The 27,921-nt window shown below is 32.8% G+C and overlaps 1 protein-coding gene across 3 annotated transcripts in view; it reads right to left on the reverse strand.

Annotated features, from left to right (window-relative positions):
• Positions 1-27,921, reverse strand: part of fam184b (family with sequence similarity 184 member B) — a 165,037-nt gene that overhangs the window by 58,056 nt on the left and 79,060 nt on the right. For 2 of the 3 annotated variants that reach the window (XM_061984444.2, XM_061984446.1), the window contains 3 exons: positions 21,270-21,695; positions 13,933-14,047; positions 1,700-1,807 (listed from right to left, as the gene is read on the reverse strand). In XM_061984444.2, coding sequence (XP_061840428.1) covers positions 1,700-1,807; positions 13,933-14,047; positions 21,270-21,695 — 649 coding nt within the window. The remainder of the gene's footprint in view (positions 1-1,699; positions 1,808-13,932; positions 14,048-21,269; positions 21,696-27,921) is intronic. The other variant, XM_061984445.2, reaches the window with a different exon arrangement.

The following is a 27,921-nucleotide window of genomic DNA, read 5'->3' on the forward strand; positions in this document are numbered from 1 at the left end:
CAAAAAAGGTGAGATACAGGTAGACAGAACAGGATCAAACATTGCATGGAGACAGAACAGGATCGCTGACGGGTATGGCAACGGAGCCCCTTACAAAAAAGGTGAGATACAGGTAGACAGAACCGGATCAAACATTGCATGGAGACAGAACAGGATCGCTGACGGGTCTGCCAACGGCGCCCCTTACAAAAAAGGTGAGATACAGGTAGACAGAACAGGATCAAACATTGCATGGAGACAGAACAGGATCGCTGACGGGTATGGCAACGGAGCCCCTTACAAAAAAGGTGAGATACAGGTAGACAGAACCGGATCAAACATTGCATGGAGACAGAACAGGATCGCTGACGGGTCTGCCAACGGCGCCCCTTACAAAAAAGGTGAGATACAGGTAGACAGAACAGGATCAAACATTGCATGGAGACAGAACAGGATCGCTGACGGGTATGGCAACGGAGCCCCTTACAAAAAAGGTGAGATACAGGTAGACAGAACAGGATCAAACATTACAGGGAGACAGAACCGGATCAAACATTACAGGGAGACAGAACAGGATCAAACATTACAGGGAGACAGAACCGGATCGCTGACGGGTCTGCCAACTTTCGGCGGCCCTTACAAAAAAAGGTGAGAAACAGGTAAACGTGGAGAGGGCGGGAGTGAGTAAAAAAAAAAAAGTCAGTCAAAGGCTGTACTCCAGGTAGGGGGTCCAGACTGGGAACAAGGGGGAAAAAACTCATAGCCATAGCACACATAAACGTGTTACATAGAATCAACAAAACTTGCAACAGAGGGGAGGGAGTGGGAGCTACGGAGGCCGGCTGAATGTGTGTGTGTGTGTGTGTGTGTGTGTGTGTGTGTGTGTGTGTGTGTGTGTGTGTGTGTGTGTGTGTGTGTGTGTGTGTGTGTGTGTGTGTGTGTGTGTGTGTGTGTGTGTGTGTGTGTGTGTGTGTGTGTGTGCATGAATATATATATATATATATATATATATATATATATATATATATATATGTATGTATAAATGAAATTGAAGCGGCGGCTGCACTTCCCTCTAGCCTAACAATACATTTTTTTTCGTAGGAACTAAAATTGAAGCTATTTTGCCTTCAACATAGCTAAAGTTATTAGCAGATTTAAAACAACATTAATTATTATGTGGCCAAAGTTCATTTAGAAGATGTATTTTTCTGCTGAACCTCCTTCAAGTCCTCAATTCTAATTATTTTGGGGTATCCATAAAAAAATGAAATGTATATAGTTTGGCTATATAATAGTTGATATATATCTCAACTATATTAAAGCCAAACTATAATATATACACTATATTAAAAAAAAAAAAACTGACTATAAGCCAGTTATTATTTTGAATATAAATTGGAATTAAAACAAAAGAGACACAACATTAGGCACAGCTCCACACTCACTTGCTGCCTCTTTCCTAGTGATTAAAGATGTGTGGCGTTTATGCAGTAACATGTGATTTGGCCACACACACACACACACACTCACACACACACACACACACACACACTGGGGACAAGTGGTCCAGATCGGCTGAGTAACTACCTCATGTTCCCAAAAGAAAACTAGGCTGGAGTCCAACAATCCCTTCTAGCAGGAAGAAGTTCACTTTAATGAACTCAGTCTTTGCATGAGCACACACACACACACACACACACACACACACACACACACTTACCCTCATAGTTGGCGTGGTGCTAACGGGGCGGGGCTTGTTGTCCCGGAGCCTGGGGCTGCCGTTGTCCCCGGCGACAGGGGGGTGGAGCTGCAGCTGATGCCGTTCTTCCTGCAGGGAGGAAAAGGATGAAGAAAGGCCTCGTTGTTAGTGCGTCTGAACATTGATTTATTATTATACGTTCATTTATTCCAGGCTTGTTTCATGTGCTTTACAGGTAAAAGCCAGTAAACTAGAATATTTTGAAAAACTTGATTTATTTCAGTAATTGCATTCAAAAGGTGTAACTTGTACATTATATTTATTCATTGCACACAGACTGATGCATTCAAATGTTTATTTCATTGAATTTTGATGATTTGAAGTGGCAACAAATGAAAATCCAAAATTCCGTGTGTCACAAAATTAGAATATTACTTAAGGCTAATACAAAAAAAGGGATTTTTAGAAATGTTGGCCAACTGAAAAGTGTGAAAATGAAAAATATGAGCATGTACAATACTCAATACTTGGTTGGAGCTCCTTTTGCCTCAATTACTGCGTTAATGCGGCGTGGCATGGAGTCGATGAGTTTCTGGCACTGCTCAGGTGTTATGAGAGCCCAGGTTGCTCTGATAGTGGCCTTCAACTCTTCTGCGTTTTTGGGTCTGGCATTCTGCATCTTCCTTTTCACAATACCCCACAGATTTTCTATGGGGCTAAGGTCAGGGGAGTTGGCGGGCCAATTTAGAACAGAAATACCATGGTCCGTAAACCAGGCACGGGTAGATTTTGCGCTGTGTGCAGGTGCCAAGTCCTGTTGGAACTTGAAATCTCCATCTCTATAGAGCAGGTCAGCAGCAGGAAGCATGAAGTGCTCTAAAACTTGCTGGTAGACGGCTGCGTTGACCCTGGATCTCAGGAAACAGAGTGGACCGACACCAGCAGATGACATGGCACCCCAAACCATCACCCAACCATGCAAATTTTGCATTTCCTTTGGAAATCGAGGTCCCAGAGTCTGGAGGAAGACATGAGAGGCACAGGATCCACGTTGCCTGAAGTCTAGTGTAAAGTTTCCACCATCAGTGATGGTTTGGGGTGCCATGTCATCTGCTGGTGTCGGTCCACTCTGTTTCCTGAGATCCAGGGTCAACGCAGCCGTCTACCAGCAAGTTTTAGAGCACTTCATGCTTCCTGCTGCTGACCTGCTCTATGGAGATGGAGATTTCAAGTTCCAACAGGACTTGGCGCCTGCACACAGCGCAAAATCTACCCGTGCCTGGTTTACGGACCATGGTATTTCTGTTCTAAATTGGCCCGCCAACTCCCCTGACCTTAGCCCCATAGAAAATCTGTGGGGTATTGTGAAAAGGAAGATGCAGAATGCCAGACCCAAAAACGCAGAAGAGTTGAAGGCCACTATCAGAGCAACCTGGGCTCTCATAACACCTGAGCAGTGCCAGAAACTCATCGACTCCATGCCACGCCGCATTAACGCAGTAATTGAGGCAAAAGGAGCTCCAACCAAGTATTGAGTATTGTACATGCTCATATTTTTCATTTTCATACTTTTCAGTTGGCCAACATTTCTAAAAATCCCTTTTTTGTATTAGCCTTAAGTAATATTCTAATTTTGTGACACACGGAATTTTGGATTTTCATTTGTTGCCACTTCAAATCATCAAAATTAAATGAAATAAACATTTGAATGCATCAGTCTGTGTGCAATGAATAAATATAATGTACAAGTTACACCTTTTGAATGCAATTACTGAAATAAATCAAGTTTTTCAAAATATTCTAATTTACTGGCTTTTACCTGTATATACTCAGCACGTGAAACTTTGACAAGCTTAAATAAGTTAAATCCATCCATCCATCCATTTTCCACCGCTTGTCCCTTCATTGAATGTATTTAGCAGATTTTTCAACAGGCAAAAAAACAAAACATGTTTAAAAAGGATCAATTATTTTCCTTCAATAACTCCCAATATTTTTCTACAAAATGTTTTCCAGTGACTTATTATTGGGTTTAGAAAAGTCGTGTTCACTTTTTTTTTTAGCACCCAGGGTTGCACACTGAAAAGTCTAAAAATGAAGTGTATTTTTTAGTGCGTCAAAAAATAATAAACGCTAAAAAAAACAGACGTTATGAATATTTAACGACAAAACTTTGTGTAATAAGTGGCACGGCATATGATTATTTGTTATTAGTATAAACATGTAAAGTGTTTCTCCTTACATTACGTCTATTTTCTACATTTTTAATGTTTTTTTTTTGTTTGATTTTATTTAAAAAATATGCGTGCGGGCCAACACAACTCAAAAATGCAAATATCAAAAATATAATTTTTTGGGGCTTTTTATGAGTAAGTCCATTTTTCACATGTTTTCATGAATACAAATAGGCCCTAAAATCCATATTTTGGTATATACGGCAGCCTCTTACGATACATATATATATATATATATCACTATTTATTTTTTGGCATATAATAGAACCTTCTTAAAATGGGTAATAAAAGCTTCTTCTACGGAGTGAAATCACTGCCAAAACTCGACAAACACAAAAAGGCAAGTAAAAAAGCTATTTTCTGCAAGTCAAAAAAAGATTTGCAAGTGTAAAAACTATTTTCTTCAAATAAAAAAACAATTTGAAAGTATAAATATAATTCTCTTCAATTAAAAAAATTACTCACAATTATAAAAATAATTGTCTTCAAATAAAAAACAATTTAGGGCTACACAAATTTCTGCAATTAAAACAAAGGATTGGCAAGTATAAAAACAAGTTTCTTCAATTAAAGAACAATTTGAAAGTATAAAAACAATTTTCTTCAATTAAAAAAACAATTTACAAATATAAAAATTATTTTCTTCAATTAAAAAAATGTATTCGCAAGTACAAAACACTTTTCTTCAGTTAAAAAACGATCCGCAAATAAAAAAATAAAAAATCTTCAATTAAAAAAACATTGGCAGGAATTTAAAAAAATTATTCAAGTAAAATTTCTGCAATTTAAAAATAATTTGTAAGTATAAATAGTTTTCTTCAATTGAAAAAAAAAATGATTCGCAAGTAAAAACAAAACATTCTTCAATTTGAAAAACTTTTTGCAAGTATAAAAATTATTTTCTTCAATTAAAAAACGATTCGCAACTAAAAACAAAACATTCTTTAATTTAAAAAAAAATTAGAATTTGAAAGTATAAATATAATTCTCTTCAATTCAAAAAATTACTTACAATTATAAAAATAATTGTCTTCAAATAAAAAACAATTTAGGGCTACACAAATTTCTGCAATTAAAACAAAGGATTGGCAAGTATAAAAACAATTTTCTTCAATTAAAGAACAATTTGAAAGTATAAAAACAATTTTCTTCAATTAAAAAAACAATTTACAAATATAAAAATTATTTTCTTCAATTAAAAAAATGTATTCGCAAGTACAAAACACTTTTCTTCAGTTAAAAAACGATTCGCAAATCAATAAATAAAAAATCTTCAATTTAAAAAAACATTGTCAGGAATTAAAAAAAAATTATTCAAGTAAAATTTCTGCAATTTAAAAATAATTTGTAAGTATAAATAGTTTTCTTCAATTGAAAAAAAAACGATTCGCAACTAAAAACAAAACATTCTTCAATTTGAAAAACTTTTTGCAAGTATAAAAATTATTTTCTTCAATTAAAAAACGATTCGCAACTAAAAACAATTTTCTTCAATTAAAGAACAATTTGAAGTATAAAAACAATTTTCTTCAATTAAAAAAACAATTTACAAATATAAAAATTATTTTCTTCAATTAAAAAATTGTATTTGCAAGTATAAAAAACTTTTCTTCAGTTAAAAAAATGATTCGCAAATAAATAAATAAAAAATCTTCAATTAAAAAAACATTGGCAGGAATTAAAAAACAATTATTCAAGTAAAATTTCTGCAATTTAAAAATAATTTGTAAGTATAAATAGTTTTCAATTGAAAAAAAAAAAAGATTCGCAAGTAAAAACAAAACATTCTTCAATTTGAAAAACTTTTTGCAAGTATAAAAATTATTTTCTTCAATTAAAAAACGATTCGCAACTAAAAACAAAACATTCTTTAATTTAAAAAACAAAATGCAAGTATAAAAACAATTTTCTTCAATAAAAAGAAACGATTCGCAAGTTAAAAAAAAGTCAATTAAAAAAACAATTGGAAAGTATAAAAACAATTTTCTACAATTTAAAAATAATTTGTAAGTATAAATACCGTTTTCTTCAATTAAAAAAACATTTGCAAGTATAAAAATATTTTCTTCAATTAAAGAAAACGATTTGCAAGTAAAAACAAAACATTTTTTAATTAAAAAAAAACATTGTCAAGTATAAAAATTATTTTCTTCAATTAAAAAAATTATTTGCAAGTATACAAATAAATTTCTTCAATTAACAAAAAACAATTCGCAAGTAAAAAAAACAAAAAAATCTTCAATTAAAAAAAACATTGGCAGGAATTAAAAAAAAATTATTCAAGTAAAATTTCTGCAATTTAAAAATAATTTGTAAGTATAAATAGTTTTCTTCAATTGAAAAAAAAAATGATTCGCAAGTAAAAACAAAACATTCTTCAATTTGAAAAACTTTTTGCAAGTATAAAAATTATTTTCTTCAATTAAAAAACGATTCGCAACTAAAAACAAAACATTCTTTAATTTAAAAAAAAATTGCAAGTATAAAAACAATTTTCTTCAATAACAAGAAACGATTCGCAAGTTTAAAAAAAAGTCAATTAAAAAAACAATTGGAAAGTATAAAAACAATTTTCTTCAATTAAAGAACAATTTGAAAGTATAAAAACAACTTTCTTCAATTAAAAAAACAATTTACAAATATAACAATTATTTTCTTCAATTAAAAAAATGTATTCGCAAGTACAAAACACTTTTCTTCAGTTAAAAAACGATCCACAAATAAATAAATAAAAAATCTTCAATTAAAAAAAACATTGTCAGGAATTTTAAAAAAAATATTCAAGTAAAATTTCTGCAATTTAAAAATAATTTGTAAGTATAAATAGTTTTCTTTAATTGGAAAAAAAAACGATTCGCAAGTAAAAACAAAACATTCTTCAATTTGAAAAACTTTTTGCAAGTATAAAAATTATTTTCTTCAATTAAAAAACGATTCGCAACTAAAAACAAAACATTCTTTAATTTAAAAAAAATTGCAAGTATAAAAACAATTTTCTTCAATAATAAGAAACGATTCGCAAGTTTAAAAAAAAGTCAATTAAAAAAACAATTGGAAAGTATAAAAACAATTTTCTACAATTTAAAAATAATTTGTAAGTATAAATACCGTTTTCTTCAATTAAAAAAACATTTGCAAGTATAAAAATATTTTCTTCAATTAAAGAAAACGATTTGCAAGTAAAAACAAAACATTTTTAAATTAAAAAAGAAAAACACTGTCAAGTATAAAAATTATTTTCTTCAATTTAAAAAATTATTCGCAAGTATACAAATAATTTTCTTTAATTAACAAAAAACGATTCGCAAGTAAAAAAACAAAAAAATCTTCAATTAAAAAAAACATTGGCAGGAATTAAAAAAAATTATTCAAGTAAAATTTCTGCAATTTAAAAATAATTTGTAAGTATAAATAGTTTTCTTCAATTGAAAAAAAAAATGATTCGCAAGTAAAAACAAAACATTCTTCAATTTGAAAAACTTTTTGCAAGTATAAAAATTATTTTCTTCAATTAAAAAACGATTCGCAACTAAAAACAAAACATTTTTAAATTAAAAAAAAACATTGTCAAGTATAAAAATTATTTTCTTCAATTTAAAAAATTATTTGCAAGTATACAAATAAATTTCTTCAATTAACAAAAAACGATTCGCAAGTAAAAAAAAACAAAAAAATCTTCAATTAAAAAAAACATTGGCAGGAATTAAAAAAAAAATTATTCAAGTAAAATTTCTGCAATTTAAAAATAATTTGTAAGTATAAATAGTTTTCTTCAATTGAAAAAAACCGATTCGCAAGTAAAAACAAAACATTCTTCAATTTGAAAAACTTTTTGCAAGTATAAAAATTATTTTCTTCAATTAAAAAACGATTCGCAACTAAAAACAAAACATTCTTTAATTTAAAAAAAAATTGCAAGTATAAAAACAATTTTCTTCAATAACAAGAAACGATTCGCAAGTTAAAAAAAAGTCAATTAAAAAAACAATTGGAAAGTATAAAAACAATTTTCTTCAATTAAAGAACAATTTGAAAGTATAAAAACAATTTTCTTCAATTAAAAAAACAATTTACAAATATAAAAATTATTTTCTTCAATTAAAAAAATGTATTCGCAAGTATAAAACACTTTTCTTCAGTTAAAAAATGATTCGCAAATAAATAAATAAAAAATCTTCTATTTAAAAAAACATTGGCAGGAATTAAAAAAAATACATTCAAGTAAAATTTCTGCAATTTAAAAATAATTTGTAAGTATAAATAGTTTTCTTCAATTGAAAAAAAAAAAACGATTCGCAAGTAAAAACAAAACATTCTTCAATTTGAAAAACTTTTTGCAAGTATAAAAATTATTTTCTTCAATTAAAAAACGATTCGCAACTAAAAACAAAACATTCTTTAATTTAAAAAAAAAAATGCAAGTATAAAAACAATTTTCTTCAATAAAAAGAAACGATTCGCAAGTTAAAAAAAAGTCAATTAAAAAAACAATTGGAAAGTATAAAACAATTTTCTACAATTTAAAAATAATTTGTAAGTATAAATACCGTTTTCTTCAATTAAAAAAACATTTGCAAGTATAAAAATATTTTCTTCAATTAAAGAAAACGATTTGCAAGTAAAAACAAAACATTTTTAAATTAAAAAAGAAAAACACTGTCAAGTATAAAAATTATTTTCTTCAATTTAAAAAATTATTCGCAAGTATACAAATAATTTTCTTTAATTAACAAAAAACGATTCGCAAGTAAAAAAACAAAAAAATCTTCAATTAAAAAAAACATTGGCAGGAATTAAAAAAAATTATTCAAGTAAAATTTCTGCAATTTAAAAATAATTTGTAAGTATAAATAGTTTTCTTCAATTGAAAAAAAAAATGATTCGCAAGTAAAAACAAAACATTCTTCAATTTGAAAAACTTTTTGCAAGTATAAAAATTATTTTCTTCAATTAAAAAACGATTCGCAACTAAAAACAAAACATTCTTTAATTTAAAAAACAAAATGCAAGTATAAAAACAATTTTCTTCAATAAAAAGAAACGATTCGCAAGTTAAAAAAAAGTCAATTAAAAAAACAATTGGAAAGTATAAAAACAATTTTCTACAATTTAAAAATAATTTGTAAGTATAAATACCGTTTTCTTCAATTAAAAAAACATTTGCAAGTATAAAAATATTTTCTTCAATTAAAGAAAACGATTTGCAAGTAAAAACAAAACATTTTTAAATTAAAAAAAAACATTGTCAAGTATAAAAATTATTTTCTTCAATTTAAAAAATTATTTGCAAGTATACAAATAAATTTCTTCAATTAACAAAAAACGATTCGCAAGTAAAAAAAAACAAAAAAATCTTCAATTAAAAAAAACATTGGCAGGAATTAAAAAAAAATTATTCCAGTAAAATTTCTGAAATTTAAAAATAATTTGTAAGTATAAATAGTTTTCTTCAATTGAAAAAAAACGATTCGCAAGTAAAAACAAAACATTCTTCAATTTGAAAAACTTTTTGCAAGTATAAAAATTATTTTCTTCAATTAAAAAACGATTCGCAACTAAAAACAAAACAGTCTTTAATTTAAAAAAAAATTGCAAGTATAAAAACAATTTTCTTCAATAACAAGAAACGATTCGCAAGTTTAAAAAAAAGTCAATTAAAAATACAATTGTAAAGTATAAACCAATTTTCTACAATTTAAAAATAATTTGTAAGTATAAATACCGTTTTCTTCAATTAAAAAAACATTTGCAAGTATAAAAATATTTTCTTCAATTAAAGAAAACGATTTGCAAGTAAAAACAAAACATTTTTCAACAGGCAAAAAAACAAAACATGTTTAAAAAGGATCAATTATTTTCCTTCAATAACTCCCAATATTTTTCTACAAAATGTTTTCCAGTGACTTATTATTGGGTTTAGAAAAGTCGTGTTCACTTTTTTTTTTTAGCACCCAGGGTTGCACACTGAAAAGTCTAAAAATGAAGTGTATTTTTTAGTGCGTCGAAAAATAATACACGCTAAAAAAACAGACGTTATAAATATTTAACGACAAAACTTTGTGTAATAAGTGGCACGGCATATGATTATTTGTTATTAGTATAAACATGTAAAGTGTTTCTCCTTACATTACGTCTATTTTCTACATTTTTAATGTTTTTTTTGTTTGATTTTATTTAAAAAATATGCGTGCGGGCCAACACAACTCAAAAATGCAAATATCAAAAATATAATTTTTGGGGGCTTTTTATGAGTAAGTCCATTTTTCACATGTTTTCATGAATACAAATAGGCCCTAAAATCCATATTTTGGTATATACGGCAGCCTCTTACGATACAAATATATATATATATATATATATCACTATTTATTTTTTGGCATATAATAGAACCTTCTTAAAATGGGTAATAAAAGCTTCTTCTACGGAGTGAAATCACTGCCAAAACTCGACAAACACAAAAAGGCAAGTAAAAAAGCTATTTTCTGCAAGTCAAAAAAAGATTTGCAAGTGTAAAAACTATTTTCTTCAAATAAAAAAACAATTTGAAAGTATAAATATAATTCTCTTCAATTAAAAAAATTACTCACAGTTATAAAAATAATTGTCTTCAAATAAAAAAACAATTTAGGGCTACACAAATTTCTGCAATTAAAACAAAGGATTGGCAAGTATAAAAACAATTTTCTTCAATTAAAGAACAATTTGAAAGTATAAAAACAATTTTCTTCAATTAAAGAACAATTTGAAAGTATAAAAACAATTTTCTTCAATTAAAAAAACAATTTACAAATATAAAAATTATTTTCTTCAATTAAAAAAATGTATTCGCAAGTACAAAACACTTTTCTTCAGTTAAAAAAACGATTCGCAAATAAATAAATAAAAAATCTTCAATTAAAAAAACATTGGCAGGAATTTAAAAAAAATTATTCAAGTAAAATTTCTGCAATTTAAAAATAATTTGTAAGTATAAATAGTTTTCTTCAATTGAAAAAAAAAACGATTCGCAAGTAAAAACAAAACATTCTTCAATTTGAAAAACTTTTTGCAAGTATAAAAATTATTTTCTTCAATTAAAAAACGATTCGCAACTAAAAACAAAACATTCTTTAATTTAAAAAAAAAAATTGCAAGTATAAAAACAATTTTCTTCAATAACAAGAAACGATTCGCAAGTTTAAAAAAAAGTCCATTAAAAAAACAATTGGAAAGTATAAAAACAATTTTCTACAATTTAAAAATAATTTGTAAGTATAAATACCGTTTTCTTCAATTAAAAAACAATTTACAAATATAAAAATTATTTTCTTCAATTAAAAAAATGTATTCGCAAGTATAAACAACTTTTCTTCAGTTAAAAAAATGATTCGCAAATAAATAAATAAAAAATCTTCAATTAAAAAAACATTGGCAGGAATTTAAAAAAAATGATTCAAGTAAAATTTCTGCAATTTAAAAATAATTTGTAGGTATAAATAGTTTTCTTCAATTGAAAAAAAAAAATGATTCGCAAGTAAAAACAAAACATTCTTCAATTTGAAAAACTTTTTGCAAGTATAAAAATTATTTTCTTCAATTAAAAAACGATTCGCAACTAAAAACAAAACATTCTTTAATTTAAAAAAAAATTGCAAGTATAAAAACAATTTTCTTCAATAACAAGAAACGATTCGCAAGTTTAAAAAAAAGTCCATTAAAAAAACAATTGGAAAGTATAAAAACAATTTTCTTCAATTAAAGAACAATTTGAAAGTATAAAAACAATTTTCTTCAATTAAAAAAACAATTTACAAATATAAAAATTATTTTCTTCAATTAAAAAATGTATTCGCAAGTACAAAACACTTTTCTTCAGTGAAAAAATGATTCGCAAATAAAAAAATAAAAAATCTTCAATTAAAAAAACATTGGCAGGAATTTAAAAAAAATTATTCAAGTAAAATTTCTGCAATTTAAAAATAATTTGTAAGTATAAATAGTTTTCTTCAATTGAAAAAAAAAAATGATTCGCAAGTAAAAACAAAACATTCTTCAATTTGAAAAACTTTTTGCAAGTATAAAAATTATTTTCTTCAATTAAAAAACGATTCGCAACTAAAAACAAAACATTCTTTAATTTAAAAAAAAATTGCAAGTATAAAAACAATTTTCTTCAATAACAAGAAACGATTCGCAAGTTTAAAAAAAAGTCCATTAAAAAAACAATTGGAAAGTATAAAAACAATTTTCTTCAATTAAAGAACAATTTGAAAGTATAAAAACAATTTTCTTCAATTAAAAAAACAATTTACAAATATAAAAATTATTTTCTTCAATTAAAAAATGTATTCGCAAGTACAAAACACTTTTCTTCAGTGAAAAAATGATTCGCAAATAAATAAATAAAAAATCTTCAATTAAAAAAACATTGGCAGGAATTTAAAAAAAATTATTCAAGTAAAATTTCTGCAATTTAAAAATAATTTGTAAGTATAAATAGTTTTCTTCAATTGAAAAAAAAAAATGATTCGCAAGTAAAAACAAAACATTCTTCAATTTGAAAAACTTTTTGCAAGTATAAAAATTATTTTCTTCAATTAAACAACGATTCGCAACTAAAAACAAAACATTCTTTAATGTAAAAAAAAATTGCAAGTATAAAAACAATTTTCTTCAATAAAAAGAAACGATTCGCAAGTTAAAAAAAAGTCAATTAAAAAAACAATTGGAAAGTATAAAACAATTTTCTACAATTTAAAAATAATTTGTAAGTATAAATACCGTTTTCTTCAATTAAAAAAACATTTGCAAGTATAAAAATATTTTCTTCAATTAAAGAAAACGATTTGCAAGTAAAAACAAAACATTTTTAAATAAAAAAAAAACATTGTCAAGTATAAAAATTATTTTCTTCAATTTAAAAAATTATTTGCAAGTATACAAATAAATTTCTTCAATTAACAAAAAACAATTCGCAAGTAAAAAAAAACAAAAAAATCTTCAATTAAAAAAAACATTGGCAGGAATTAAAAAAAAATTATTCAAGTAAAATTTCTGCAATTTAAAAATAATTTGTAAGTGTAAATAGTTTTCTTCAATTGAAAAAAAAAAAGATTCGCAAGTAAAAACAAAACATTCTTCAATTTGAAAAACTTTTTGCAAGTATAAAAATTATTTTCTTCAATTAAAAAACGATTCGCAACTAAAAACAAAACATTCTTTAATTTAAAAAAAAATTGCAAGTATAAAAACAATTTTCTTCAATAACAAGAAACGATTCGCAAGTTAAAAAAAAAAAAGTCAATTAAAAGAACAATTGGAAAGTATAAAAACAATTTTCTACAATTTAAAAATAATTTGTAAGTATAAATACAGTTTTCTTCAATTAAAAAAACATTTGCAAGTATAAAAATATTTTCTTCAATTAAAGAAAACGATTTGCAAGTAAAAACAAAACATTTTTAAATTAAAAAAGAAAAACACTGTCAAGTATAAAAATTATTTTCTTCAATTTAAAAAATTATTCGCAAGTATACAAATAATTTTCTTCAATTAACAAAAAAACGATTCGCAAGTAAAAGAACAAAAACATCTTCAATTAAAAAAACAATTTGTAAGCATAGAAATCATTTTCTTCAAATAAAAACTTTTGGCAGTAATATTCCACCCTGCACCATCTACACACTTGCACCCGTAATTCTCACTCTACAACCACAGGTGGTTCTGCTGAGTCAGTTTAAGGCCGTCAGAGCTAGTCTTACTTGCGCATGGTGCCATCCGCCAAAAATAACAAAGAAGAAGAAGAAGAAGCAGGGTGTGGAGTAAAATGGCGGACAGGAGAGAGGGGAAACAAGCGCAACCTGTAAGTTACCCTTTAAGTTTCCCCGAAGCAGTAAGTTGATTCATATTGACATTGTTTTTGTGGATAAATGTGCTTCACTGATTCATAAAACCTCTTCAGGAACCAATAAAGTTGGTAAATCCCCAAATGAAATAGCAATGTGTGTGTGAATGGTGTCAAATTAGCATGTGTTGTCCCACCACTAAGCGTTTGATGAGTTGATCTCTCTCTGCCAGTCTCTCCTGGAGTTTACCCAGCTGGAGGTCTTCACTCGGAGGTTCTCTCCTCCTGCATCGCTCCTCCCGCTCACGCAGCCTGGCAAGGTCAAGCCACAGTTAAACAATGTTGTCAAGGTCAGTCCACAGGTGAGTCCACAGGTAAACAATGTTGTCAAGGTGAGTCCACAGTTAAACAATGTTGTGAAGGTGAGTCCACAGTTAAACAATGTTGTGAAGGTGAGTCCACAGTTAAACAATGTTGTGAAGGTGAGTCCACAGTTAAACAATGTTGTGAAGGTGAGTCCACAGTTAAACAATGTTTTCAAGGTGAGTCCACAGTTAAACAATGTTGTGAAGGTGAGTCCACAGGTGAGTCCACAGGTAAACAATGTTGTCAAGGTGAGTCCACAGTTAAACAATGTTGTCAAGGTGAGTCCACAGTTAAACAATGTTGTGAAGGTGAGTCCACAGGTGAGTCCACAGGTAAACAATGTTGTCAAGGTGAGTCCACAGTTAAACAATGTTGTGAAGGTGAGTCCACAGGTGAGTCCACAGGTAAACAATGTTGTCAAGGTGAGTCCACAGTTAAACAATGTTGTCAAGGTGAGTCCACAGTTAAACAATGTTGTCATGGTGAGTCCACAGTTAAACAATGTTGTCAAGGTGAGTCCACAGTTAAACAATGTTGTCAAGGTGAGTCCACAGTTAAACAATGTTGTCAAGGTGAGTCCACAGGTGAGTCCACAGGTAAACAATGCTGTCAAGGTGAGTCCACAGGTGAGTCCACAGGTAAACAATGTTGTCAAGGTGAGTCCACAGTTAAACAATGTTGTCAAGGTGAGTCCACAGTTAAACAATGTTGTCAAGGTGAGTCCACAGTTAAACAATGTTGTCAAGGTGAGTCCACAGTTAAACAATGTTGTCAAGGTGAGTCCACAGTTAAACAATGTTGTCAAGGTGAGTCCACAGTTAAACAATGTTGTCAAGGTGAGTCCACAGTTAAACAATGTTGTCAAGGTGAGTCCACAGGTGAGTCCACAGGTAAACAATGCTGTCAAGGTGAGTCCACAGGTGAGTCCACAGGTAAACAATGTTGTCAAGGTGAGTCCACAGTTAAACAATGTTGTCAAGGTGAGTCCACAGTTAAACAATGTTGTCAAGGTGAGTCCACAGTTAAACAATGTTGTCAAGGTGAGTCCACAGTTAAACAATGTTGTCAAGGTGAGTCCACAGTTAAACAATGTTGTCAAGGTGAGTCCACAGTTAAACAATGTTGTCAAGGTGAGTCCACAGTTAAACAATGTTGTGAAGGTGAGTCCACAGGTGAGTCCACAGGTAAACAATGTTGTCAAGGTGAGTCCACAGTTAAACAATGTTGTCAAGGTGAGTCCACAGTTAAACAATGTTGTGAAGGTGAGTCCACAGGTGAGTCCACAGGTAAACAATGTTGTCAAGGTGAGTCCACAGTTAAACAATGTTGTGAAGGTGAGTCCACAGGTGAGTCCACAGGTAAACAATGTTGTCAAGGTGAGTCCACAGTTAAACAATGTTGTCAAGGTGAGTCCACAGTTAAACAATGTTGTGAAGGTGAGTCCACAGGTGAGTCCACAGGTAAACAATGTTGTCAAGGTGAGTCCACAGTTAAACAATGTTGTCAAGGTGAGTCCACAGGTGAGTCCACAGGTAAACAATGTTGTCAAGGTGAGTCCACAGTTAAACAATGTTGTCAAGGTGAGTCCACAGTTAAACAATGTTGTCAAGGTGAGTCCACAGTTAAACAATGTTGTCAAGGTGAGTCCACAGTTAAACAATGTTGTGAAGGTGAGTCCACAGGTAAACAATGTTGTCAAGGTGAGTCCACAGTTAAACAATGTTGTCAAGGTGAGTCCACAGGTGAGTCCACAGGTAAACAATGTTGTCAAGGTGAGTCCACAGGTGAGTCCACAGGTAAACAATGTTGTCAAGGTGAGTCCACAGGTGAGTTCACAGGTAAACAATGTTGTCAAGGTGAGTCAGCAGTTAAACAATGTTGTCAAGGTGAGTCCACAGTTAAACAATGTTGTGAAGGTGAGTCCACATGTTAGTCCACAGGTAAACATTGTTTAACTGTGGACTCACCTTCACAACATTGTTTAACTGTGGACTCACCTTGACAACATTGTTTAACTGTGGACTCACCTTAACAACATTGTTTAACTGTGGACTCACCTTGACAACATTGTTTAACTGTGGACTCACCTTGACAACAATGTTGTGAAGGTGAGTCCACATGTGAGTCCACAGGTAAACATTGTTTAACTGTGGACTCACCTTCACAACATTGTTTAACTGTGGACTCACCTTGACAACAAACAAACAATGTTGTGAAGGTGAGTCCACATGTGAGTCCACAGGTAAACAATGTTGTCAAGGTGAGTCCACAGTTAAACAATGTTGTGAAGGTGAGTCCACAGTTAAACAATGTTGTGAAGGTGAGTCCACAGGTGAGTCCACAGGTAAACAATGTTGTCAAGGTGAGTCCACAGTTAAACAATGTTGTCAAGGTCAGGCCACAGTTAAACAATGTTGTCAAGGTGAGTCCACAGTTAAACAATGTTGTCAAGGTGAGTCCACAGGTGAGTCCACAGGTAAACAATGTTGTCAAGGTGAGTCCACAGGTGAGTCCACAGGTAAACAATGTTGTCAAGGTGAGTCCACAGTTAAACAATGTTGTCAAGGTGAGTCCACAGGTGAGTCCACAGTTAAACAATGTTGTCAAGGTGAGTCCACAGTTAAACAATGTTGTGAAGGTGAGTCCACATGTGAGTCCACAGGTAAACAATGTTGTCAAGGTGAGTCCACAGTTAAACAATGTTGTCAAGGTGAGTCCACAGGTGAGTCCACAGGTAAACAATGTTGTCAAGGTGAGTCCACAGTTAAACAATGTTGTCAAGGTGAGTCCACAGTTAAACAATGTTGTGAAGGTGAGTCCACAGGTGAGTCCACAGGTAAACAATGTTGTCAAGGTGAGTCCACAGTTAAACAATGTTGTCAAGGTGAGTCCACAGTTAAACAATGTTGTGAAGGTGAGTCCACAGGTGAGTCCACAGGTAAACAATGTTGTCAAGGTGAGTCCACAGTTAAACAATGTTGTCAAGGTCAGGCCACAGTTAAACAATGTTGTCAAGGTGAGTCCACAGTTAAACAATGTTGTCAAGGTGTGTCCACAGGTGAGTCCACAGGTAAACAATGTTGTCAAGGTGAGTCCACAGGTGAGTCCACAGGTAAACAATGTTGTCAAGGTGAGTCCACAGGTGAGTCCACAGGTAAACAATGTTGTCAAGGTGAGTCCACAGTTAAACAATGTTGTGAAGGTGAGTCCACAGTTAAACAATGTTGTCAAGGTGAGTCCACAGTTAAACAATGTTGTCAAGGTGAGTCCACAGTTAAACAATGTTGTCAAGGTGAGTCCACAGTTAAACAATGTTGTCAAGGTGAGTCCACAGTTAAACAATGTTGTCAAGGTGAGTCCACAGTTAAACAATGTTGTCAAGGTGAGTCCACAGTTAAACAATGTTGTCAAGGTGAGTCCACAGTTAAACAATGTTGTCAAGGTGAGTCCACAGTTAAACAATGTTGTCAAGGTGAGTCCACAGTTAAACAATGTTGTCAAGGTGAGTCCACAGTTAAACAATGTTGTGAAGGTGAGTCCACAGTTAAACAATGTTGTCAAGGTGAGTCCACAGTTAAACAATGTTGTCAAGGTCAGTCCACAGTTAAACAATGTTGTCAAGGTGAGTCCACAGTTAAACAATGTTGTCAAGGTGAGTCCACAGTTAAACAATGTTGTCAAGGTCAGTCCACAGTTAAACAATGTTGTCAAGGTGAGTCCACAGTTAAACAATGTTGTCAAGGTGAGTCCACAGTTAAACAATGTTGTCAAGGTCAGTCCACAGTTAAACAATGTTGTCAAGGTGAGTCCACAGTTAAACAATGTTGTCAAGGTGAGTCCACAGTTAAACAATGTTGTCAAGGTGAGTCCACAGTTAAACAATGTTGTCAAGGTGAGTCCATAGTTAAACAATGTTGTCAAGGTGAGTCCACAGTTAAACAATGTTGTCAATGTGAGTCCACAGTTAAACAATGTTGTCAAGGTGAGTCCACAGTTAAACAATGTTGTCAAGGTGAGTCCACAGTTAAACAATGTTGTCAAGGTGAGTCCACAGTTAAACAATGTTGTCAAGGTGAGTCCACAGTTAAACAATGTTGTCAAGGTGAGTCCACAGTTAAACAATGTTGTCAAGGTGAGTCCACAGTTAAACAATGTTGTCAAGGTGAGTCCATAGTTAAACAATGTTGTCAAGGTGAGTCCACAGTTAAACAATGTTGTCAAGGTGAGTCCACAGGTGAGTCCACAGGTAAACAATGTTGTCAAGGTGAGTCCACAGTTAAACAATGTTGTGAAGGTGAGTCCACATGTGAGTCCACAGGTAAACAATGTTGTCAAGGTGAGTCCACAGTTAAACAATGTTGTCAAGGTGAGTCCACATGTGAGTCCACAGGTAAACAATGTTGTCAAGGTGAGTCCACAGTTAAACAATGTTGTGAAGGTGAGTCCACATGTGAGTCCACAGGTAAACAATGTTGTCAAGGTGAGTCCACAGTTAAACAATGTAGTCAAGGTGAGTCCACAGGTGAGTCCACAGGTAAACAATGTTGTGAAGGTGAGTCCACAGTTAAACAATGTAGTCAAGGTGAGTCCACAGTTAAACAATGTAGTCAAGGTGAGTCCACAGGTGAGTCCACAGGTAAACAATGTTGTCAAGGTGAGTCCACAGGTAAACAATGTTGTCAAGGTGAGTCCACAGTTAAACAATGTAGTCAAGGTGAGTCCACAGGTGAGTCCACAGGTAAACAATGTTGTCAAGGTGAGTCCACAGTTAAACAATGTAGTCAAGGTGAGTCCACAGGTGAGTCCACAGGTAAACAATGTTGTCAAGGTGAGTCCACAGTTAAACAATGTTGTCAAGGTGAGTCCACAGGTGAGTCCACAGGTAAACAATGTTGTCAAGGTGAGTCCACAGGTGAGTCCAAAGTTAAACAATGTTGTGAAGGTGAGTCCACAGGTAAAGAATGTTGTGAAGGTGAGTCCACAGGTGAGTCCACAGTTAAACAATGTTGTGAAGGTGAGTCCACATGTGAGTCCACAGGTAAACAATGTTGTCAAGGTGAGTCCACAGTTAAACAATGTAGTCAAGGTGAGTCCACAGGTGAGTCCACAGGTAAACAATGTTGTCAAGGTGAGTCCACAGGTGAGTCCAAAGTTAAACAATGTTGTGAAGGTGAGTCCACAGGTAAACAATGTTGTGAAGGTGAGTCCACAGGTAAAGAATGTTGTGAAGGTGAGTCCACAGGTGAGTCCACAGGTAAACAATGTTGTCAAGGTGAGTCCACAGTTAAACAATGTTGTCAAGGTGAGGCCACAGTTAAACAATGTTGTCAAGGTGAGTCCACAGGTGAGTCCACAGGTAAACAATGTTGTCAAGGTGAGTCCACAGTTAAACAATGTTGTCAAGGTGAGTCCACAGTTAAACAATGTTGTGAAGGTGAGTCCACAGGTGAGTCCACAGGTAAACAATGTTGTCAAGGTGAGTCCACAGTTAAACAATGTTGTGAAGGTGAGTCCACATGTGAGTCCACAGGTAAACAATGTTGTCAAGGTGAGTCCACAGTTAAACAATGTAGTCAAGGTGAGTCCACAGGTGAGTCCACAGGTAAAGAATGTTGTGAAGGTGAGTCCACAGGTAAAGAATGTTGTGAAGGTGAGTCCACAGGTAAAGAATGTTGTGAAGGTGAGTCCACAGGTGAGTCCACAGGTAAATAATGTTGTGAAGGTGAGTCCACAGGTAAAGAATGTTGTGAAGGTGAGTCCACAGGTAAAGAATGTTGTGAAGGTGAGTCCACAGGTAAAGAATGTTGTGAAGGTGAGTCCACAGGTAAAGAATGTTGTGAAGGTGAGTCCACAGGTAAAGAATGTTGTGAAGGTGAGTCCACAGGTGAGTCCACAGGTAAAGAATGTTGTGAAGGTGAGTCCACAGGTAAAGAATGTTGTGAAGGTGAGTCCACAGGTGAGTCCACAGGTAAAGAATGTTGTGAAGGTGAGTCCACAGGTAAAGAATGTTGTGAAGGTGAGTCCACAGGTGAGTCCACAGGTAAACAATGTTGTGAAGGTGAGTCCACAGGTGAGTCCACAGGTAAAGAATGTTGTGAAGGTGAGTCCACAGGTAAAGAATGTTGTGAAGGTGAGTCCACAGGTAAAGAATGTTGTGAAGGTGAGTCCACAGGTGAGTCCACAGGTAAAGAATGTTGTGAAGGTGAGTCCACAGGTAAAGAATGTTGTGAAGGTGAGTCCACAGGTAAAGAATGTTGTGAAGGTGAGTCCACAGGTGAGTCCACAGGTAAAGAATGTTGTGAAGGTGAGTCCACAGGTAAAGAATGTTGTGAAGGTGAGTCCACAGGTAAAGAATGTTGTGAAGGTGAGTCCACAGGTGAGTCCACAGGTAAAGAATGTTGTGAAGGTGAGTCCACAGGTAAAGAATGTTGTGAAGGTGAGTCCACAGGTAAAGAATGTTGTGAAGGTGAGTCCACAGGTGAGTCCACAGGTAAAGAATGTTGTGAAGGTGAGTCCACAGGTAAAGAATGTTGTGAAGGTGAGTCCACAGGTGAGTCCACAGGTAAAGAATGTTGTGAAGGTGAGTCCACAGGTAAAGAATGTTGTGAAGGTGAGTCCACAGGTGAGTCCACAGGTAAACAATGTTGTGAAGGTGAGTCCACAGGTGAGTCCACAGGTAAAGAATGTTGTGAAGGTGAGTCCACAGGTAAAGAATGTTGTGAAGGTGAGTCCACAGGTAAAGAATGTTGTGAAGGTGAGTCCACAGGTGAGTCCACAGGTAAAGAATGTTGTGAAGGTGAGTCCACAGGTAAAGAATGTTGTGAAGGTGAGTCCACAGGTAAAGAATGTTGTGAAGGTGAGTCCACAGGTGAGTCCACAGGTAAAGAATGTTGTGAAGGTGAGTCCACAGGTAAAGAATGTTGTGAAGGTGAGTCCACAGGTAAAGAATGTTGTGAAGGTGAGTCCACAGGTGAGTCCACAGGTAAAGAATGTTGTGAAGGTGAGTCCACAGGTAAAGAATGTTGTGAAGGTGAGTCCACAGGTAAAGAATGTTGTGAAGGTGAGTCCACAGGTAAAGAATGTTGTGAAGGTGAGTCCACAGGTAAAGAATGTTGTGAAGGTGAGTCCACAGGTAAAGAATGTTGTGAAGGTGAGTGTTTGGACTCACTCGTTCTCCAGAGCCACGATGCGAGCCTGCAGGTGCATCTGAGCACTGTTGTATTCTCCCTGCAGGTTCTGGATCTCCTTCTTGTGCTCCTTCCTCATCTCCTCCACATCTTTTCTCCTCTTCTCCTCCGCCTCCTCGTTCGCTGGCTCCTTCTCCTCCTCCTTCTCCTTCTTCTCCTCCTCCTCCCGCTCCTTCTCCTCCTCCTCCTTCTCCTCCTCCTCTTTCCGCTCCTCCCACACTTTCTGGGACTCCTCCAGCTTCTCCATCTCCACCCTCAGCTTCTCCACCTCCTCCTTCAGCCGCCGGGCTTCCTCCTCCAGGCGGGCGTCTCGGCTCTTTGGCGAGTCGGCGTTTTCCTCCTCCTTCTCCTCCACCCGGTGGTTGGTGTGAGAGGACCTGTAAGGAGAAGGATGGATGGGAATACCCCTGCAAATATGTTCTGCATTAAAGTCGCTGTCAGGCACAAGGAGCACAATTAGACATTTATGACATTTGGAAAAGGCAATATTTCATTTTTTTTCCACATAATAATGATCGAGCGTGCATGAGAAAGTGGGAAGGAACTGGTAGTGGTTTGTGTATTGCGCAACACAAGGGAAACAAGGTTATAATAAACGGCTTAATATTGCTGATGACAACACTTGAGTCGGGCATAAAGTGAATAGTAGAGCTGCTTGAAAATGTTTTTCTTTAGTCCGATTGCAGTTCTCAATTAATAATTTTCAAAAGTCGATTATTTTTCTTTAAACTATCATTGATATTTTTGCTATTACTTCTGTCTTTGGGGCCTACCAGGAGGAAGGCTCGTAAAACTCCACTGTGACTTCAAAGCTGCAGGATCTGCCCAATTTCCAGACAAACTCTTTTTGAAGTATTTTACGAACTCTCTTTGAACTATTTTATGGAACTCTTTTTGAACTATTTTATGGAACTCTCTTTGAACTATTTTATGGAACTCTCTTTGAACTATTTTATGGAACTCTCTTTGAACTATTTTATGGAACTCTTTTTGAACTATTTTATGGAACTCTCTTTGAACTATGGAAATCTCTTTGAACTATTTTATGGAAATATCTTTGAACTATTTTACGAACTCTCTTTGAACAATTTTATGGAACTCTCTTTGAACTATTTTATGGAACTCTCTTTGAACTATTTTATGGAACTCTTTGAACTATTTTATGGAACCCTTTTTGAACTATTTTATGGAACTCTCTTTGAACTATGGAAATCTCTTTGAACTATTTTATGCACCTCTTTTTGAACTATTTTATGGAACTCTCTTTGAACTATTTTATGGAACTCTTTTTGAACTATTTTATGGAACTCTTTTTGAACTATTTTATGGAACTCTATTTGAACTATTTTATGGAACTCTTTTTGAACTATTTTATGGAAATCTCTTTGAACTATTTTACGAACTCTCTTTGAACTATTTTTATGGAACTCTTTTTGAACTATTTTATGGAACTCTTTTTGAACTATTTTATGGAACTCTATTTGAACTATTTTATGGAACTCTTTTTGAACTATTTTATGGAAATCTCTTTGAACTATTTTACGAACTCTCTTTGAACTATTTTATGGAACTCTTTTTGAACTATTTTATGGAACTCTTTTTGAACTATTTTATGGAACTCTTTTTGAACTATTTTATGGAACTCTCTTTGAAGTATTTTATGGAACTCTTTTTGAACTATTTTATGGAACTCTCTTTGAGCTATTTTATGGAACTCTCTTTTAGCTATTTTATGGAACTCTCTTTGAACTATTTTATGGAACTCTCTTTGAACTATTTTATGGAACTCTCTTTGAGCTATTTTATGGAACTCTTTTTGAACTATTTTATGGAACTCTTTTTGAACTATTTTATGGAACTCTTTTTGAACTATTTTATGGAACTCTCTTTGAACTATTTTATGGAACTCTTTTTGAACAATTTTACGGAACTCTTTTTGAACTATTTTATGGAACTCTCTTTGAACTATTTTATGGAACTCTTTTTGAACTATTTTATGGAACTCTCTTTGAACTATTTTATGGAACTCTTTTTGAACTATTTTATGGAACTCTCTTTGAACTATTTTATGGAACTCTCTTTGAACTATTTTATGGAACTCTTTTTGAACTATTTTATGGAACTCTCTTTGAACTATTTTATGGAACTCTTTTATGGAACTCTCTTTGAACTATTTTATGGAACTCTGAACTATTTTATGGAACTCTTTTTGAACTATTCTACGACCTCTCCTCTTAGAATAATTGTTTCTAAATGATCACAAAAGCTTTGTATTACATTGAGTTCCTGGCAGGGGGACGGGAGCTGTCTTTGGGAACTATTTTACGAACTCTCTTTGAACTATTTTATGGAACTCTTTTTGAACTATTTTATGGAACTCTTTTTGAACTATTTTATGGAACTCTTTTTTAACTATTTTATGGAACTCTCTTTGAACTATTTTATGGAACTCTTTTTGAACTATTTTATGGAACTCTCTTTGAGCTATTTTATGGAACTCTCTTTTAGCTATTTTATGGAACTCTCTTTGAACTATTTTATGGAACTCTCTTTGAACTATTTTACGAACTCTCTTTGAACTATTTTATGGAACTCTTTTTGAACTATTTTATGGAACTCTTTTTTTAACTATTTTATGGAACTCTCTTTGAACTATTTTATGGAACTCTTTTTGAACTATTTTATGGAACTCTCTTTGAGCTATTTTATGGAACTCTCTTTTAGCTATTTTATGGAACTCTCTTTGAACTATTTTATGGAACTCTCTTTGAACTATTTTATGGAACTCTCTTTGAGCTATTTTATGGAACTCTTTTTGAACTATTTTATGGAACTCTTTTTGAACTATTTTATGGAACTCTTTTTGAACTATTTTATGGAACTCTTTTTGAACTATTTTATGGAACTCTCTTTGAACTATTTTATGGAACTCTTTTTGAACTATTTTATGGAACTCTTTTTGAACTATTTTATGGAACTCTTTTTGAACTATTTTATGGAACTCTTTTTGAACTATTTTATGGAACTCTCTTTGAACTATTTTATGGAACTCTTTTTGAACTATTTTATGGAACTCTCTTTGAACTATGGAAATCTCTTTGAACTATTTTATGGAAATCTCTTTGAACTATTTTACGAACTCTCTTTGAACAATTTTATGGAACTCTCTTTGAACTATTTTATGGAACTCTCTTTGAACTATTTTATGGAACTCTTTTTGAACTCTTTTATGGAACTCTTTTTGAACTCTTTTATGGAACTCTCTTTGAACTATGGAAATCTCTTTGAACTATTTTATGCACCTCTTTTTGAACTATTTTATGGAACTCTCTTTGAACTATGGAAATCTCTTTGAACTATTTTACGAACTCTCTTTGAACTATTTTTATGGAACTCTTTTTGAACTATTTTATGGAACTCTTTTTGAACTATTTTATGGAACTCTATTTGAACTATTTTATGGAACTCTTTTTGAACTATTTTATGGAACTCTCTTTGAACTATTTTATGGAACTCTCTTTGAACTATTTTATGGAACTCTCTTTGAACTATTTTATGGAACTCTCTTTGAACTATTTTATGGAACTCTTTTTGAACTATTTTATGGAACTCTCTTCGAACTATTTTATGGAACTCTTTTTGAACTATTTTATGGAACTCTCTTTGAACTATTTTATGGAACTCTTTTTGAACTATTTTATGGAACTCTTTTTGAACTATTTTATGGAACTCTTTTTGAACTATTTTATGGAACTCTTTTTGAACTATTTTATGGAACTCTCTTTGAACTATTTTATGGAACTCTTTTTGAACTATTTTATGGAACTCTTTTTGAACTATTTTATGGAACTCTCTTTGAACTATTTTATGGAACTCTCTTTGAACTATTTTATGGAACTCTTTTTGAACTATTTTATGGAACTGTCTTTGAACTATTTTATGGAACTCTTTTTGAACTATTTTATGGAACTCTTTTTGAACTATTTTATGGAACTCTCTTTGAACTATTTTATGGAACTCTCTTTGAACTATTTTATGGAACTCTCTTTGAACTATTTTATGGAACTCTCTTTGAACTATTTTATGGAACTCTTTTTTAACTATTTTATGGAACTGTCTTTGAACTATTTTATGGAACTCTCTTTGAGCTATTTTATGGAACTCTCTTTGAACTATTTTATGGAACTCTTTTTGAACTATTCTACGACCTCTCCTCTTAGAATAATTGTTTCTAAATGATCACAAAAGCTTTGTATTACATTGAGTTCCTGGCAGGGGGACGGGAGCTGTCTTTGGGGCCTACCAGGAGGAAGGCTCGTAAAACTCCACTGTGACTTCAAAGCTGCAGGATCTGCCCAATTTCCAGACGAACTCTTTTTGAAGTATTTTAAGAACTCTCTTTGAACTATTTTATGCAACTCTTTTTGAACTATTTTATGGAACTCTCTTTGAACTATTTTATGGAACTCTTTTTGAACTATTTTATGGAACTCTCTTTGAACAATTTTATGGAACTCTCTTTGAACTATTTTATGGAACTCTCTTTGAACTATTTTATGGAACTCTTTTTGAACTATTTTATGGAACTCTCTTTGAACTATTTTATGGAACTCTTTTTGAACTATTTTATGGAACTGTCTTTGAACTATTTTATGGAACTCTTTTTGAACTATTTTATGGTACTCTCTTTGAACTATTTTATGGAACTCTCTTTGAACTATTTTATGGAACTCTCTTTGAATTATTTCATGGAACTCTTATGGAACTCTCTTTGAACTATTTTATGGAACTCTGAACTATTTTATGGAACTCTTTTTGAACTATTCTACGACCTCTCCTCTTAGAATAATTGTTTCTAAATGATCACAAAAGCTTTGTATTCCATTGAGTTCCTGGCAGGGGGACGGGAGCTGTCTTTGGGGCCTACCAGGAGGAAGGCTCGTAAAACTCCACTGTGACTTCAAAGCTGCAGGATCTGCCCAATTTCCAGACGAACTCTTTTTGAAGTATTTTAAGAACTCTCTTTGAACTATTTTATGCAACTCTTTTTGAACTATTTTATGGAACTCTCTTTGAACTATTTTATGGAACTCTTTTTGAACTATTTTATGGAACTCTCTTTGAACTATTTTATGGAACTCTCTTTGAACTATTTTATGGAACTCTCTTTGAACTATTTTATGGAACTCTTTTTGAACTATTTTATGGAACTCTCTTTGAACTATTTTATGGAACTCTCTTTGAACTATTTTATGGAACTCTCTTTGAACAATTTTATGGAACTCTCTTTGATCTATTTTATGGAACTCTTTTTGAACTATTCTACGACCTCTCCTCTTAGAATAATTGTTTCTAAATGATCACAAAAGCTTTGTATTCCATTGAGTTCCTGGCAGGGGGACGGGAGCTGTCTTTGGGGCCTACCCGGAGGAAGGCTCGTAAAACTCCACTGTGACTTCAAAGCTGCAGGATCTGCCCAATTTCCAGGCGAACTCTTTTTGAAGTATTTTACGAACTCTCTTTGAACAATTTTATGGAACTCTTTTTGAACTATTTTATGGAACTCTCTTTGAACTATTTTATGGAACTCTCTTTGAACTATTTTATGGAACTCTCTTTGAACTATTTTATGGAACTCTTTTTGAACTATTTTATGGAACTCTTTTTGAACTATTTTATGGAACTCTCTTTGAACTATTTTATGGAACTCTCTTTGAACTATTTTATGGAACTCTTTTTGAACTATTCTACGACCTCTCCTCTTAGAATAATTGTTTCTATATGATCACAAAAGCTTTGTATTACATTGAGTTCCTGGCAGGGGGACGGGAGCTGTCTTTGGGGCCTACCAGAAGGAAGGCTCGTAAAACTCCACTGTGACTTCAAAGCTGCAGGATCTGCCCAATTTGCAGACGAACTCTTTTTGAAGTATTTTACGAACTCTCTTTGAACAATTTTATGGAACTCTTTTTGAACTATTTTACGGACTATTTTGGAACTGACCTTTCCTGTGAGCTTTTTTGCGACCTTTGTCCTTTGGAAACAGCGGTGGCCAGGTGGTTAGGGAGGGTCCAAAATATGCCATCTTTTGGCACAGCGTGCTGGAGATACTGTACAAGAGTACAGTGTGTCCAGGCGTGTCTCCTCATTTGAGTCCAAATTGAATTCTGTCTCTGTTTAATTCCTTGCCTCTTGTCTTGTTTGATAGATGTCATCAGTGTTTGAACCTGACAGGCTGCACGAGCCACCATGACCGGCCAAGTGGGTGCAGTTTTATTGCAAATGATTCATGATCATGGGAGAGTCCAGTCCACTGGGGACGAGCAGAGGGTGCTCTTGCATCCGGGTGAGTGTGGAGGAAATATGTACGATCCAGTACATGTTAGCTAGACCGGAGGACTAGACTAGTGACCCCCAGTGGGGCGGGGTGGAATATTTAGTTGTATTTTCTTATATTGCTCTTGCAGTTTTTCCACAAATTCTTTAAACACAAATTGTAGAAATGACTCACTGTAAAAAAAAAAACATGAATAATGCTATGATTGTACAACACCAGTGAAGTTGTCACGTTGTGTAAATGGTCAATAAAAAGAGAATCATTTTCAACTTATATTCAATTGAATAGACTGCAAA

Source organism: Nerophis lumbriciformis, linkage group LG25 (genome assembly GCF_033978685.3).
Source record: "Nerophis lumbriciformis linkage group LG25, RoL_Nlum_v2.1, whole genome shotgun sequence".
In the NCBI taxonomy this organism is placed as follows: Eukaryota; Metazoa; Chordata; class Actinopteri; order Syngnathiformes; family Syngnathidae; genus Nerophis; species Nerophis lumbriciformis.